Below are 16,143 nucleotides of genomic sequence, written 5' to 3' on the forward strand. Positions count from 1 at the left end.
AAATTCCTTTCCAGGGATGCACATTAGAGTTAGGAGAATTTTTAAAGCGGTGATAATGAATGTTTTACAAAGCAATTTATAACCATCACTCAGTTAACCCACATGCCATCTCCACAGATAGGTCAGTTCTTGTCCCTTGATAATGAAGATAAGAAAATTGAGAGACAGATTTTCCCCACATAACAGGTAGAACAATTTTAATCTGTGACAAGGTCGCCCAGCACAAGGGAGGGCAGAGAGAAAAAAAAGTAAGGAAATTCACAAAATTATATTGGTTCTTCTTGTAATTACCTAATACTGTAGCTATAGAGAATGATATTCCCACTTTAAGTATCAAAAGAGAATTACGTTTCAAATACACATAACATTAGTATTTAATAGGCAACCTTTCTTTGACACCATGCTTCCAGACTATTCTTTGAATAGCGTCCTATCTTCTGTTCTAGTCAACAGCACTGTGCAGTTTATTTACTGTGCACCACCACCAAGTTACACAAGTTATATTTCCCACAAACTTTCCCTCCTCCTAAAACATTGCCTACAATCCTACGTGAGCATTTTCCTGTCGTCTTTTCAAATGGCATTTTCTTCCTAGACAATGTGATCAGCATATAAAAACCAAATTTCGCCACCTGGTCCTGTTCAAGGCAAAGCAAGCAGCCTGAACCCCGGGCTGACAAGGAGAACGCATTAAGCTCTTGAACAAAAGCATCCAAGTCGACCTGTTTTGCAGACTGATTAATAGAAACAAGCTCCGAGGACTAATCACAAGTCGAGCCCTGTTTTACAGATTAATAGAACAAAGACACACGAGAAGCCGGGAGGTGACGACACCGGAATACAAATAAGCAAAGGTGGAGACACCAGGCTTTCCTTGACTCAAGTCACATCCTGTCAAGCCAGACCCAGGGACCAAGGCCCAGGGTGTCACATTCGGGGATGGGATGGTTCAAAATGCAGCACCAAAGGGGTCTGGGTTTTATCAACCAACCCAGCACGGGATGAGCCAGTAGGATGAGAGAAAGAAAAAAAAAAGAACATTCCTAAGAGAAAATCGTTGTGCAGTTTGTGGTATATTATCTCTGTTTTCATCTTCTGTCTATATTTGTATATGTGTTTTATATTGTTATGATCCCTCCGTATATTGTTGGTAGGGATATGGCTTTTGAAATGCTTACTGCTAGGTGTTAACTTCTTTAGGGATATGGCTTTTAAAATGCTTACTGCTAGGTGTTACCTTCTTTAGGAATTCTGATTTCAAAGAGGAAACATTTTTCAGCAAGATGACGCAGGGTTCTGGTGCTTTCAGGGGTCTCCTTCCATTTCAGCCGGGCAAGCCACAGCACTTGTTGAATAGGACGGACACTTCCTCCTTTCCATCTTTGAATGGGGCAGTCCATGACGTGGGCGTCTGTGTGTAGGCTCACACATGCATAGGTCTCACAGGGACAGCATTGAGTTAGAACAAGAGAGTTAATTTCTGATTACCCATAAACACACACTTTACAGCCAGGGAATGTGGCCTTTCTTCCTGTCAAAAATAAAACTCACTCACTGGAAGAAGGTACAAAATCCGAGAAAAAGTAGGATGAGAGAAAGATTAAAAAAAAGAACATTCCCAAGAGAAAATCACTGTGCTGTTTGTGGTGTATTATCTCTGTTTTCATCTTCTGTCTATATTTGTATATGTGTTTTATAATGTTATGATCCATCCGTACCTTGTTGGTAGAGGTATGGCTTTTAAATGTTTACTGCTAGATAGCAGAAGAAAAACATGCCACGGCTCTCTGATGATTAATGCTAATTCTTCAATGGATACAACATTCAAGAGGGAATAAATGTTTTTACTGGAATTGTGAAACCTTATCCATGCGTGTATGTGATTAACTGAAAAAACTGTGCACAGCTTGAGAAACATCGTTTTTCAGAATTGAGGTGCTTACTTTTTGCCTGATTTCTACCCTTGGTGATTTTCTACATTTAACTATTTTCCTTTAATCATTTTTTTTCTACTCTTATTTTCTACATTTAACTATTTTCCTTTCATCGTTTTTTTTCTACTCTTACTTGTAGAAACCCAGAAAGACAAAAGGTTTTTTGGGTCTCATTCAGAAAAAGAGTATTTATTTGCTTTAATATTTTCAGAGTTGGACAAAGAGAATAGGCTTTTCTCTGGCATATCTGCATTCTGCTTTATCAAGAATCCAATGAGTCTGTTTATTGCAACAATCAACAAAGCAAAAAAATACATTCATGATATTAGTATATCAAGAGGTACAAAGTCTCAGAACTGAGTTGGCTAGCCAAACTTCAAAATTTCCTACAAAGTGAGCCTATTTTTTTTCTCACACTTTTTGGAACGGAGTTCAGACTCTCCGGAGGGTAATTCCTGGTTCGGTATCAGATTTTCCCTTTAATAGGAATACTGAATGGCATATAAGGTGTGAATGCAGGAAGGTACTCGGTGCCCTGCAAATTCCCTCGCCCACCGTGGGTCTCTCTCTGAAACTAGCTGCCTGGCCAGTCAGCAACCACACACAATTTGCCTCCGGTCAGAGCGATTTAAGGGCACAAGGGTCAAAGCCAGCATCACACACACACAAACACACACACACACACACACACACACACACACACACACACTTGAATTTTCCATCTCTTTCTACTTTTTCTGCTTGCCCAACAGGTAAGTACTTCTTTCAGAATTATATCTTGTTGCAAGAGAGGCTGAATTTGAATAAGAAGAGGAGCTAGTTTTTGCTATCTCCTCTGGAAAACAACATCAACAACAACAACAAAAAAACAAAACAAAACACAAGAATCATTAAAGAATGTGCAGTGACAGAGACAGAAAGCAGTGCCAGCATGGCCTAAAATCCTCCTTCTCTAGAGTTGCCTAAGTGTTCATTTCTTTCAATAATGTAAAAGCAAAACCCAACAATTAGTTTTTAAAACAAACTTTCTTCCACCTTTTTTTGCTTGAATCCTAACACCAAAGGAAAAGAAAGAGAATTGCAGTGCCCAAGAGTATGTTTCCGATTAGTTAGTTTTGCTACCAGCGATTCCTGACCTTACATTAGTCTAACATCGTTTATTTTATTCTTCAACGATCAAAGCAAGAAGGGTTTTTCTCTCGATGCCTGATTCAAAATAAAAACAGAGGCCCCAATTATGGTCAGTGATTTAGGGGCTGAACTTTTAAATCAGGAAGATACTAAAAAACATTTTTTTCTAGTGTCTGTTCTTGATAGTCTTTTTTCTAAAACCATGGTACTCCAAGCTACTTCCTTAGGCCCATGAAGCCTTGTGTGGCATGAAAAGTCAATGTATCCTACTAGATTCAGCTTTAAGACATCATGGTGGCCAGGCATGGTGGCTCACGCCAATAATCCCAGCACTTTGGGAAGTGGAGGTGAGAGGGCTGCCTGAGTACAGGGGCTCAAGACCAGCCTGGGCAACTTGACAAGACCTTGTCTCTACAATAAATAAAAAATATTAGCCAGGCGTGATGGACATGCCTGTAGTTCCAGCTACTTGGAAGGCTGAGGTGGAAGGATCACCTAAGTCCAGCAGGTTGAGGCTGTGGTGGCCATGAGTGTGCCACTGCACTCCAGCCTAGGCGACAGAGTGCGACACTCCAACACACACAAAAAAATCCCAAAACATACACACAAAAGACATCATGGTATGTCCCAGAAATTCGATACACGTGGCAGCCTGAAATATAGTGAGAAACACAAGATCTGCCATTTATTAAGCCAGGCAGTCATCAGAGGCACTTAGTTTATGTGTAATCACTTCGAATAAGATATAAAAGAAGTGCATAACCAGGGTTAGGAAATCATGGAAAGTCAGACTCTGATCTTTCTTTTCCTTCTCAAACATGGCATCAGTTGTGCTTAGTCTTCAGTGTTGACTTAATGTAGATCCATCCGAAATTTTAGCACCACTTTTTATTTAATGTGATTCATCCTATAAATCCACCGTGCCAAGACTCTGGGCCCAGAAAGTAGCTAAATTGAGCAATGACACCGTCCTAGCACCTCTAGACACTGCCTTGCGAAGTTTTATCCTGGGAAGAATCTTTTTTAGACTGGGTCTCACCACCTCCTCTGATCTGCCAGTATAGACCAAATGTTTCTATGACCTATTTCATTTTTTGCTACAAATTTCATACACCGACATTATGAGTACTAGTAACTGTATTTATACTTCAACCAGGCTGACCGTTTGTATTTTGAGTAAAAAGTCTTCTGATATTTTCTACTGAATGATAGCAGGTGTGCAGCTCACCTTTCTTGCTCTCTGCCGAATGCATGCATGTTCTGCTAACCCACTCAGAGTCTTTCAGATTTGCCACTCACCTCAAGCTGAAGTAGCCCTCACATGGGACATTCCACACTGAATTTATATTCACTCCCCAAGATTACCTTTATTTTTCCTGGGTGAAAACGCACTGCCAAGCATTACTCGCACATTGAAAATGATACTCTACGTATGTGACCTTAAGAATGTCCGTATGTCTTCATTTAACAAACATCTATTCACGCTTCCATGTCTCTTGGCCAAATGCAGCCTGGTCTGGAGTTTCTTTCCCAGTGATTTCTACTCATCCAGATCATGAGCAACTTGTCGTGCAAGGAAACTGTACGATATTTTCCATTTTGTTTTGTTTTTGAGTCAGAGTCTCTCTCTGCCACCCAGGCTGGAGTGCAGTGGCATGATCATGGCTCAACACAGCCTCGACTTCATGGGCTCAGGTGATCCTTCTGCCTCAGCCTCCAGAGTAGTTGGGATTACCGGTGTCCATCACCACGCTCAGATAATTTTTTGATCTTTTTCCGTGCTTAATAAATAGTAGTAGTTATTACTGGTATGCCCATTTGACAGATGAAACTCAGAGACTGAATAACATGCTTACCAAGGTGAATAAGATCTAAGTGCCTCCCTCCTTTAGTGGGTAGAACAGAGTTGTGGCTGTTTGAGTCGTGTCTGATGTGCAAAGCTTTCAAGGTGAAGGTCCTGCCAGAAGCCTCTTAGCCTGAGGAACTGATGGCTTAAGACAAGAAGGAATCGGCAAGGATTTGTTGAAGAAGAGATTCAGCAAAGCCTCACCATCCCAGGGATGCCCCTGGGCACACCATGGCTCAGCCTTGACCAAGACTCCCATGGCTTCTCATGGCTTCCTGGAGAGGGTGGGCACCATCATGCCTGGACAGCCTTCTCTCTCAGGGCAGCCGAGAAGGCAGAGGGCTCCTCTCCGGTCGAGCACAGAACACAACATGGCTTTGATGACATCAAGACTCGTGGTGAAACAACCTTGGCAGCGTGCAGGCTCATCAGGTGCCCTGTGGCTGTGCAGACGTGGTGCTGAACATGGGGGAGGGGACACCGCATATCTGTGTGCTCTGAGTCCACCACACCTTCGCCAGAGAGCATTAGGAAGATCAAAGCAGCCCGTGCAGTTCCTGACACTAACCTGTGAACACATCTGAGCAGACAGGGAGAAGCACACTGCGGGAAGACACAGTCACAGCTATGACAGGGACTAGACGAGGGCAGGTTTAGAGTGTCCTTGGGACCTGGGTGGGCTCACAGTCTGGGGTCTGCAGAGAAACTCACCCACTTATAGTTCAGCGTACAAAATAAGAAATTCAAGTGTGTCAAATACAGTGTGACTCTGAGAACTCAACCACTGAAAAAAGGCAACACTACCCATTTGACAACTGGCTGATGACGTCCAAGGGATGTTCTGAGCGCCCACCTGGTCCAGTTCCCTACCAGCCTCACATGGAGCGCTGACCAAGTTGTCTGCAGTCTTAAGAGACAGGCTCTTGGAAGGCTGAGGTGAAAGGATCGCTGGAGCCCAGCAGGTCGCCACTGGGGGTGGCCATGAGTGTGCACTCCAGCCTGGGTGACGGAGTAAGACCTCAACTCAAAAAATAAAAATAAAAAAAAAAGAAGAGACAGGCTCCAAAGCTAACAGCAACTTGAATCACTGCTCACAGTTCGGGGATGAGGCATCTGAGGCAAAGGAAGGACGCCAAAGAGCCCGTGCATTCGGATGGAGCCTCTCTTGGAAGACTCTCACCGCCTTGAAGACAGATATGTCCTACTTCTGTTCCTTGCCTTTATTAAACCATGCTCACCTGAAGAGATGCTATGCTTTCTGGGTTTTTCTCAGGAGAAACCGAGGCATGTTCTTGAAGCCCAAGGACATTATTTAGGACTCTGTTGGGTTTCACTTCTCTCCATCATCTCCAGTCTTCATATTTGTAGACTCGTGACTGTGCTTGACCTTGTAATGGAAATATTTTCTTTCCTTTTGCTACTGGGTGTCTCATCTGTGTAAACCTTCAATTCATCAGCCAGAGGCAAATCTCTATCACCACCACAATCATCATCCATCCATCCCTCCGTCCATCCATCCATCCAGCAGATACGGACTGAGCATCCATGATGTGCCAGGCACTGAGCTAGCTAGAGTATGTGTAAGGAACAAAGTCAACAAGTTCCTTCCCTCATGGAGCTTGTGGCCGCTTTATCATCTCATTCTACCCACCAGCACGCCTCACCACTTAACTCCGAGAGCCCCTGAAGAGTATTGGCCGGGATTTCTGCACACCCTTTCTGCAACTCGATGAAAACAGTCAGGACTTCTAAGATGGGAAGTGGCCACTTCCTGAATCACTCAGGCCCAGGAGCAAACAGACATTGAGTATGCCCGGGTTTAGTCTAAAGAACTCAGCAGAGAAAGCTTGATTTCTAGTTCGATTTTTCCCTACTCCCACTAACTCCTTGGGTTTGGGCAAGCCACCTTCTCCATCAAAAAATACCTTGATCTCCTCTATCAAAAGGAGGCAAGAATGAACAGCGGCAAGGAGCCTGTTCTTGTCACAGGACGTGTGACAAGATGAGTCCACTCTGTTGGGGCACAGCACCAGATCCACTCTGGAGCACAGCACATGGGCCTGCCACAGGCCTGGTAAGATGGCACACCACCAGTATGTCCTGCATGGTGCACACGCCTGGGCCTGCTGCCTCTCCCAGCTGCCGCCTGGGGCTTCAGAGGGGACAAGCCACACACATCCCACACGTGCTCCCCGCTGTGTGCTGTGTGTGAAGCTGTTTCAGGGGTGCAGAAAGCCCAGAAGGAGCTGGCCCACATCTCAAAACACCTTAAGAAGGAGATTTCTCTCCTTCGCAACCCTGGTCTCTGGATCACTTCTTCCTTCGGTTCCTTCAACATCCCTGTCTTCCCCTACAAGCATGCCTCACCACTTAGCCCCGAGGGTCGCCAAAGGGTGTTGGCCTGGATGACTGCACCACTTTTGTGCAACTCAATGGAAACAAGCAGGTTGTCTAAGATGGGAAACGGCCGCTTCCCAAGTCACTCAGGTCCAGGATTAGACAGACATCGAGGATGTCCTGGTTTAGTCTAAAGAACTCAGCAAAGGAGGGTTGGGTTTTTTTTTTTTTTTTTTTTTTTAGTCTGAGTCTCACTCTGTAGCCCAGGCTGGAGTGCTGGAGTACAGTGGCACGCTCACGGCCAGCGCAGCCTCGACCTGGTGGGCTCAGGTGATCCTTCCGCCTCAGCTTTCCAAGTAGCTGGAACTACAGGCATGTGCTACCACACCCGGCTAATTTTATTTTATTTTATTTTTTGGATTTATTGTAGAGATGATGTCTCGCCAAGTTGTCCAGGCTGTTCTCGAGCCCATGGGCACAGGCAATCCCCTTACCTCGGCCTCCCAAAGTGCTGGGATTACAGGCTTGAGACACCACGTCTGGCAGGAAGCTTGGATTCTAGTATGACTTGTTTTCCCCCAAACTAACTTTGTGGCTTTGGGCAAGTCACTTTCCCTGTCAAGAACTCTCTATCTTGATCTCCTCTGTCAAGAGGAGGCAAGACAGAATAGCAGCTGGCGTATAAGTACTTGCAAATGCTGTCTATTATTCATTATTACTATTAATACATACCCTGATTGTTTTAAAGGATCGTCGTGTGGCCCCAATGAGATAATGCATATGAAAGTTCCCTGAGTCATGCGCACTGGCTCACGCCTGTTATCCCAGCACTCTGGGAGGCGGAGGTGAGAGGATTGCCTGAGCCCAGGGGTTCGAGATCAGCCTGGGCAATTTGGCAAGACTTCGTCTCTACAATAAAAAAAAAATAGTCGGGTGTGGTGGCACGCGCCTGTGGCTCCAGTTACCTGGGAGGCTGAGGTGAAAGGATCGCCTGAGTCCAGCAGGTCGAGCCCAGCCTGGGCAACAGAGTGAGACTTCGATTAAAAAAAAAAGTTCTCTGAGTGAAATACACTGTCCCAATGTAAATGCATTATTGTTGTTGGCTAACCGAATTGCGTTCTCAGATTGTACCAGCAAAAATACAAATTATGCCAACGGTTGCTAGGAACATAATTGAATGCACACGGGTACTCCCTAACCCTTCCACGTGCTTCCACCTGGCCCCTACCAACACAGCAGATGAAGGCACGAGGGCGGGCTTTGAAGGCTGAGCTGGACAGAGCAGGTGGATGGTGACAGGCTCGATGCCCCACAGCCAGCGCTGAGTGAAGTAGCCGTAGAAACGGCATTTACGGTTTGGCCATCATGGGGAGGTCGGAAGCAAAGCGATCGGTTCTGCTTTCTCCCTTTTCAAATAAACAGGGCAGTTGTTAAACCAGAAGTGAATCTGATCCCGCTGGCTTTAAAGAGCAGTCAGCTGCATTCTGAAGCAGGCAAAAATGTAAACAGATCCCTGTAACTCTAGACCGGGGCAGAACAGCCATAGGCTTCATAATGGAAGAGTCTGTGGGCGCAGCGCCAAGAAAAATGAAACGTTACCCTGGGCCTTTAAACAGAATCATGTCCGAGCAGAGTGCGTATTTGTTTAACACACACACACAAGACCTTTTTCTGTGCCAATACCTTTCTGAACCCTCTGGAATAAAAGCCGAAGTCCCTGGAAACGTGGTACAAAACCAATATTATTTATACAGTCTCATTCTTTAGTGCAAGAGGATTTTTCTGGCAAACAGGGAGCTTTTTCTTTCTTTCTTTCTTCTTCTTCTTCTTCTCCTTCTTCTTCTTTGCCCAAGTTAATTACAAAGTATGACCATGAAAATAAAATAAATGAGCCCATTCCACCCATAACCATATCTGAATCTTATCAGATGAGTTGCCAATTGGTTTTCTCATTCTCTCATTCACTATCTGCTGTTAATTTGTTCACTATTTTAAGAACTTGAAGACTGTCAGCAAAACACATGATGCATTACGAAACTTATAATTGGAAATAAAAACATCTGAAGCTTTTCTGACAGGGTAAACATAAAGTACTATTGCACTGATCAGAACAAGGAAACGTGAGCAACCTTGTAGCTGTTTGTGTGCAAACACAATTGCCAACGCTGGAGAGAGTGAAATCAACACTCTACTCCCACTTTGAAAAAATGCTGAGATCATTACATCTCAGTGAATGAATGAACAGGGCATGGTTGTGGTGCAAAATGAGGGGAGGAGAAAACAGATCCCACATACATTTCCTTTGAAATGCAACTTGATGGACTTTCTCCTGCTGGTTCAGCCATTCGAGACTGGCCATGCCCAGGCCTGATCTAATTTTCCCACTGTAGAAGTTAACACACTTCCTCCACAGTTACTAAACCTGACAAATTACACCTGGGTCCACTCTAACGTGAAAAAAATGTGCTCTTTGTTCCTGACCCCTTGGTCAGCCTAGAGATCAAATTCTTGGACACTGGAAAGCCCCACTCATATTCATTAAAAGCCACGGGAGACCAGCTCTGAAATTCTGTTCCAGAGAAGTCCAAGGTGTGGAGGCTCATGGAACAATACAACTGCTCTGCTCCGGTCGGCACGATGGAGACCTTTCACTTTCTGCAGTCCAGCTACTGATCAATTAGTACATGGATTTCTTTCTTTTCATTTTTTTTTCCTGCACAGCATCTCAGTATCTTAAGAGCAGCTGAAATCAGAAAAAGAAGAGGCTAGTCGATTTTTAACTGCCAAGCCCCATAAGTGAGTTTACCGAAACCTGCCTGCGTGACCACGTCGACTATGGTTTCAGGAAACAAAAATAGAGATGATTTCAAAATTCCACCTCCCCTCCACCCTGGCCAGACAAGCAACTGGTTACCATGAGGGCTAATATATGACAGATTGGAATTGTGTCTCTAAGTATACCCAGCCTTTGGGGAAGACATTCACAGAGCAGAGAGTGAGTCTCAAAGAAGACATCAGAGATCATCACCTGGAGGACACGAGAAACCCATGAGCAAAGAAAGAGGAAGCATCCGACCTAGTTTCCTGACAACCCAAGACCCTCTTCTTCAGCCCCCCCAAAAGAAGAAAACAAAACAATAAGAGTAGAGAAGGAAATCGGTGTTGGCACTGTGAAAAACAATGCCTGAATCTTCAAGATTTCTGGAAGAATGAATCAGTGAAGGAACTGGGAGACATACAAAAGCCACTACACCTGCCCCAAGGCCTCCCAAGGAAAGGGTGCCCCGGGAGTTCCTCAACTCCTGGCTTCCTTCCTCTCCTGCCTGGCCGTGGCAGCCCACTTAAAACGTCTTCAGTTGAGGCCACTGAATCTTCCAGACCCATCACACCACATTCAAAGTCTCTTCCTTGGGGATCGAATAAGTACGGAAGCGCATTCTGGTTGCAAACACATATGGATGCTCTAGTGTGTTGTAAGTTATTTTCTACATACAAATTCCTGTTAAATTGTAAATTAGAAAACACTACTTTAATTCTCTCTGGTCTTTAGGTAGCTTTTAGCTGTGCTGCAAGTTATAAACATGCCATGAATACAGATGAATGTCCTTTTTCACGGCAAAATCAAATCACAATCCATATTTTTTAAAGATCTGAGAGGTGGCTGTTTTCCTGGTCAGATGGCAACTACTTTTGGGAAATCAGCAACAGGATGGAAATCTTCAGGACTGGGAACAGGATAGAAATCCTTAGTATTGGGGTTCTTATTTGATTGCTATTTTAAAAGTCACCAGTAATATCAGCAATGCAGTTACATTTTAACATTCAAAGTTGACATTTTAGCATTGGCAAGGGTGATAAGATCAAGAAAACAGGCAGCGTTCATTAGTCTTCTGAAGTGTTCTCCTGAAGTGGTTACGCAGATTGCCTATTGGGCTTTCCACAAGGCATCGCCTGTTTCCTGATGAGGACATCTTCACCATGAGGGAGATCTTTAAGTGGGTTTTGTCCCACTCATTGGCATTGTATTTCCACCAGAAAAGTTATTGGAAAAGCAGGGAAATCAAGCAATTGGTTTGCATTATTTGGGGGTTGAAATATCTATTGGGAACCAGGCACGGTGGCTCACGCCTACAATTCCAGCACTTTAGGAGGGTGAGGCGAGAGGATTGCCTGAGCTCAGGGATTCGAGACCAGCCCGGGCAACATGGTGAGACCTCATCTCTACAATAATTCATAAAATGAGGCAGGCGTGGTGGCACATGCCCGTGGTTCCAGTCACTTGGGAGGCTGAGGCAGAAGGATTGCCTGAGCCCAGCAGGTCAAGGCTGCGGTGGCCATGAGCATGCCACTGTACTCCAGCCTGGGCAACAGTGAGACTCCTATTCAAAAAAAAGAGAGAGAGAGAAGTATCTATTGGGTTACTAAGCAGACATTCCTCACATAAGCAGGCACACAAATATGTATTCTCTTTGAAGATTCTAACTTCGGCGACCATTTAAGAAGGGGGCACACAAGACAGATGAGGGCAGACCTTGTTCCCCTACTCTACAAGTGCACAGAGACGTCAAGTGACTCGCCTTAAGCCATTCAATCAGCAGAAGCTGCACTAGGGCTAGAACCCACCCCATCTGATTCCTAGGACCATCGTCCTCTTGTGTTGGTTGACAAAGGTACAAGACAGGTTAGAGAAGATAGCACTCCCTGACCAGTGGTCCCAGCTGACACTTATCAGATGCTCACTCACTCTATGCTAGGAAGTCTTCAATTTTCACAGCATCCCTGTGAAAGAACTCCCATGGGACATGAACACCCAATCCAGAGATGGGGAAACAGAGGCAAGCAGACGTCAAGAAACTTGCCCAAGGTCCCAGAGATGGCCAATGCTGTTCGCTTGCACAGAAAACACTGAGGCAGACACTCCTAAACCAATGTTCAGATGACCAGTCATCCTGGGAAGCGAAATTTTAACAAATTATCTTCACAGTGAGACCCAGGTTACTGATGCCTCCAGACACATGATGAAACTGAAATATCCTGTTCGGCAACCTCTGAATTCTTCGCCAAGCACAAAGTGCCAACAATGCTAATGGATAGGGCAAAACCCATTTAAAGTTCTCCCTCAGGTAACCAGCTCGGGTCCCCTCCCACTGTGGGAGCTTTTCTGTCCTCTCAATAAGTCTTGCTTTAAAAAAAAATCTCCCCCGTGAGTAGGTCTCCAGCAGGAAACAGGTGATGCCTTGTGGAAAGCCCAACAAACGATCTGTATAACCACTTCAGGAGAACACTTTGGAAGACATGAATGCTGCCTGTTTTCTTAATCTGACCACCCTTGCCAATATTAAAAAGCAAACTTGTTAAACAATATCAATCCAATTCAGAGATAAACTTAACCTGCAGTTTGCACCAGCACCAAACAGGGGTCACCCACATCACGTCACATCTTTGAATGACTCTGTGTGATTCCCCGAGATGCTGTGAGATCTGTAGACAGACTAGAATCATGACCCCTGCATCCCTGCTGGAATCTGGTTGACTAAGCCCTGTCCTCAGCCAACCTGAGTCAGCTCGGACGACAGAGGAGGTTTGATGCCGTCATCATTTCAGCAGCTATCAATTCGAGGATCTTGGAAAGTCCTGCTGGCTCAGGAATAGCCTTTGATGCTCTGTGCCTTTTGCAGCTTTTTCTTTTTTTCTTTTTTGAGTTGGAGTTTCACTCCATTGCCCGGAGTACAATGGCATGCCCACGGCCACCCCAGCTTCAACCTGCTGGGCTCCGGTGATCCTTCCACCTCAGCCTTCCAAGTAGCCGGAACTACAGGTGTGCGCTACCATGCCTGGCTAATTTTTAGATTTACTGTAGAGATGAGGTCTCACCAAGTTGCCCAGGTTGGTCTCAAACCTGTGGGCTCAGGCAATCCTCTCACCTCGGCCTCCCAAAGTGCAGGGATGACAGGCTTGAGCCACTGCACCTAGCCAGTTTCTTCAAAAGTAATGGTAAATTACTGAAAAGGGGATCTTCATTGGCATGGAGTGCTTATCTGCTGGTGGGAGGTCATTCCTCAACTGCTGTGTCGTCCCTGAGAGCTGGGGATGATATCGCTCCCCCTCCCTTTACCCAGAAACGTGAGTCTCAGCATACCACAGGACCCAGAGATGAGCTTGCTGGCAACAGTCTGACAGGTCTTGTTTCTGCTGTTTATTCTCTCCCTCCGTACCACTGTCTCACAGATCAACAAAGTAAAGTGAGGCACACAAAGAAGCTGGATGTAACCAGGAGCTGCAGGTGCTATTGGTATGACCTCAGCACCTCCACCTTCCACCCATCCGGTACGCCCTGGAGGGAGACCTGCTGGGAACACATCAGGGTGAGCCTTCAGCAATTACTCAACCTTTCTGTACCTGGGTTTTCTTTTTTCTTTTCTTGTTTTTAGAGACAAGGTCTAGCTCTGTCATCCAGGCTGGAGTGCAGTGGCTTAACTACAGCTCACTGCAGCCTTGAACTCCTGGGCTCAGGCAATCCAGCTCAGATTCCTGGGTTGCTGGGACTACAGGTACACACCATCATATACAGTTATTATCATTTGATTTTATTTTTTGTAGAGATGAAGGTCAGGCTGGTCTTGAACTCCTGGCCTCCAGCAATCTTCCCACCTCGGCCTCCCGAATGGCTGGGATTACGGGCTGAGCCATTTGCCTGGCCTTCTTCTGAGTTTTCTTATCTGGCCAATGAGAACCACAATAGTGCCCACCTTGTAAAGGAAATGAGGGGTATACACGGTGCCTGGCATATAGTAAGTCCTTAGGACTTCGAAATCATTGTCAGGGTGATTTTAAACAGAAATGTGCTTCCTAGACCCACCCATCAGTCAGTCCACTTGGATACCAACTCGTAAAGCTAGAAAAAAATTACAGAAAATCACGCAACTTCCTATTTCACAAAGGACAAACCAGTGAGTAAAATGATCCTGCTGAATTCACTCTGCTTATCTTTTTCTAGTCCTGTCCACAACTCCTGGAAGGACTGGGGTGCTTTTCTGGATAGTGAGTAAAGGTTAATTCTCCTGCCTATATAAACAGAGTCCTCAAAAAAACAAACAAAAAAAAACGAGTTACAGAATCTTCTGATATTGACAATCATCTGGTGTAGCATTCTCATTTTTAGAGATGAAAACGCCAGCTTTAGGGCCTAAGTTACTTTCTCAAGCTCACCTGAAAACTTAGTGGCACAGACAAGGCTAGAAAAACGATTGCTATTATCCTCAGCAACCTACCAGACACTCTCTTAAGTCCACTATAGACTTCACCTGTTTAATCCTCATGAAAACCCTCTCAATAGGTATTATTATCACCATGTTAGAGTTGCAAAAACTGAGGTTCAGACACTATGAAGTAACTTCTTTAAAACCTGATAACGGTCAACGTACAGGGTCAAGATCTAAATACTTCCCGGCTGGCCCCAAAGCATATGTGCTTGCTCTGAGTTTTCTAAAGCTTCGTTCTGAAAACTCTAGGGCTACTTCTTAACCAGTAACTTCCAAGCCACCTGTGCAACAGTCTCGTCTGGAGAGCTTTAAAAAATACAGATTCCTTGACTTCACCAAACGGGAGAGAATCAGGTCTCTGAGGGTGTGACTTCAAATCTGTATTTCTACAGAGCTGGTACTTGTTTTGGTAGAGAGATCTGGCAAACCCATCTCTAAGCAAGAGGCTTTATGACCGCTTCCAGAATCAGATGAGAGGGAAATGAGTTCACTAAGGCTGATGGAATGTTTAGAGAAGCTGAATCTGTGTGAAAGGTAACACGGTGACCTTCTCTCCAATTCTTCTGTGACACACAGATGCACTCACAGCCCCAGTCACATAAACAAACATAAACACTTGGCCCTCCACGTCAGTGGGTTCCCCACTCGTGAACTCAACCAACCAGGAATAGAAAATTATTAGAAAAAAAAATGCATCTGTATTGAACATGGACTTTTTTTCCCTGTCATTATTCCCTCAACAATACAGTATAACAACCATTTATATACCATTGGCATTGTATTAGGAATCACAAGTAATCTTAAGATGATCTCAAGTATACAGCAGGATGTCAACTTGTGGGTTACACGTACAAACGATGCTGCTTCTTACCAGGGCCTTGAGCATCTGTGCATGTGAGTATCCTTGGGAGGTCCTAAGACCAATCCTCACGGACATGGAGGGACCACTGTGTACACCTGGCAAAGCCTAACCCCTCCTTTATTGATCTTGCCTAGAAGACTCTGAATCACATGACAATGACAAGTGCTGCCCTGCCTGGCAGGACCCGAGTATGTGTTTTGTTGGATACACAGCACTAAGGTTTCCTTCCATCTGAATCAAAGCATCATTTCATTCAAAGCATCTAAGTCTGAGCCCGGCTTTCTCGGCACCGAGTCACAGAATGGAGGGGAAAACTGTCAGAAGGATCACTTACCAAGGTGCACCGTATATCCTGAATCCCTTCACCGTTACCTCCGAATCTTGTAAGTAAATACTGTTTGTCAGGAGAGACTGAACATTGTCAAAGTCCTCTGGTTTCAATTTGGACACAGAGGGGAAACGGTAGTAGTCCTGTTTAACAAGGTCTGCCATGAATTCCTTATCAAATGTCAGTTCATGATTCCCAGCAATCACTATTTTATATTCATATGGCAGGTTTCCTGAAATAAGAAAAAAGAGCACCAATTAGCACATTCATTTCCCATCACAAAGTACAACACCGACACGACGTGATTAGCAGACAGCTCCCCCAAATGAGGCGGCTCGCACATTCCCTTACATTTCCCTGAGAAGCAGAATTTATTACTACTCCTTCCGGCCAACAAAAATGGCAACAAACAGGAGATAGGAGGCGTCTAAGAAGCTAAGACG

At 44.8% G+C, this 16,143-nt stretch overlaps 1 protein-coding gene across 1 annotated transcript in view; it reads right to left on the reverse strand.

Moving 5' to 3' along the window:
* LOC103265987 (metallophosphoesterase MPPED2) overlaps positions 1-15,926 on the reverse strand; it is a 98,678-nt gene extending 82,752 nt beyond the window's left edge. The window contains exon 1 of the mRNA XM_008063630.1: positions 15,707-15,926. Within this exon, the coding sequence (XP_008061821.1) occupies positions 15,707-15,864 (158 nt within the window). The 5' untranslated portion in view covers positions 15,865-15,926. The remainder of the gene's footprint in view (positions 1-15,706) is intronic.
* Positions 15,927-16,143: the final 217 nt, after the last annotated feature.

This window comes from Carlito syrichta, unplaced genomic scaffold (genome assembly GCF_000164805.1).
Source record: "Carlito syrichta isolate Samal-C Ts95f unplaced genomic scaffold, Tarsius_syrichta-2.0.1 Scaffold306968, whole genome shotgun sequence".
Taxonomy (NCBI): domain Eukaryota; kingdom Metazoa; phylum Chordata; class Mammalia; order Primates; family Tarsiidae; genus Carlito; species Carlito syrichta.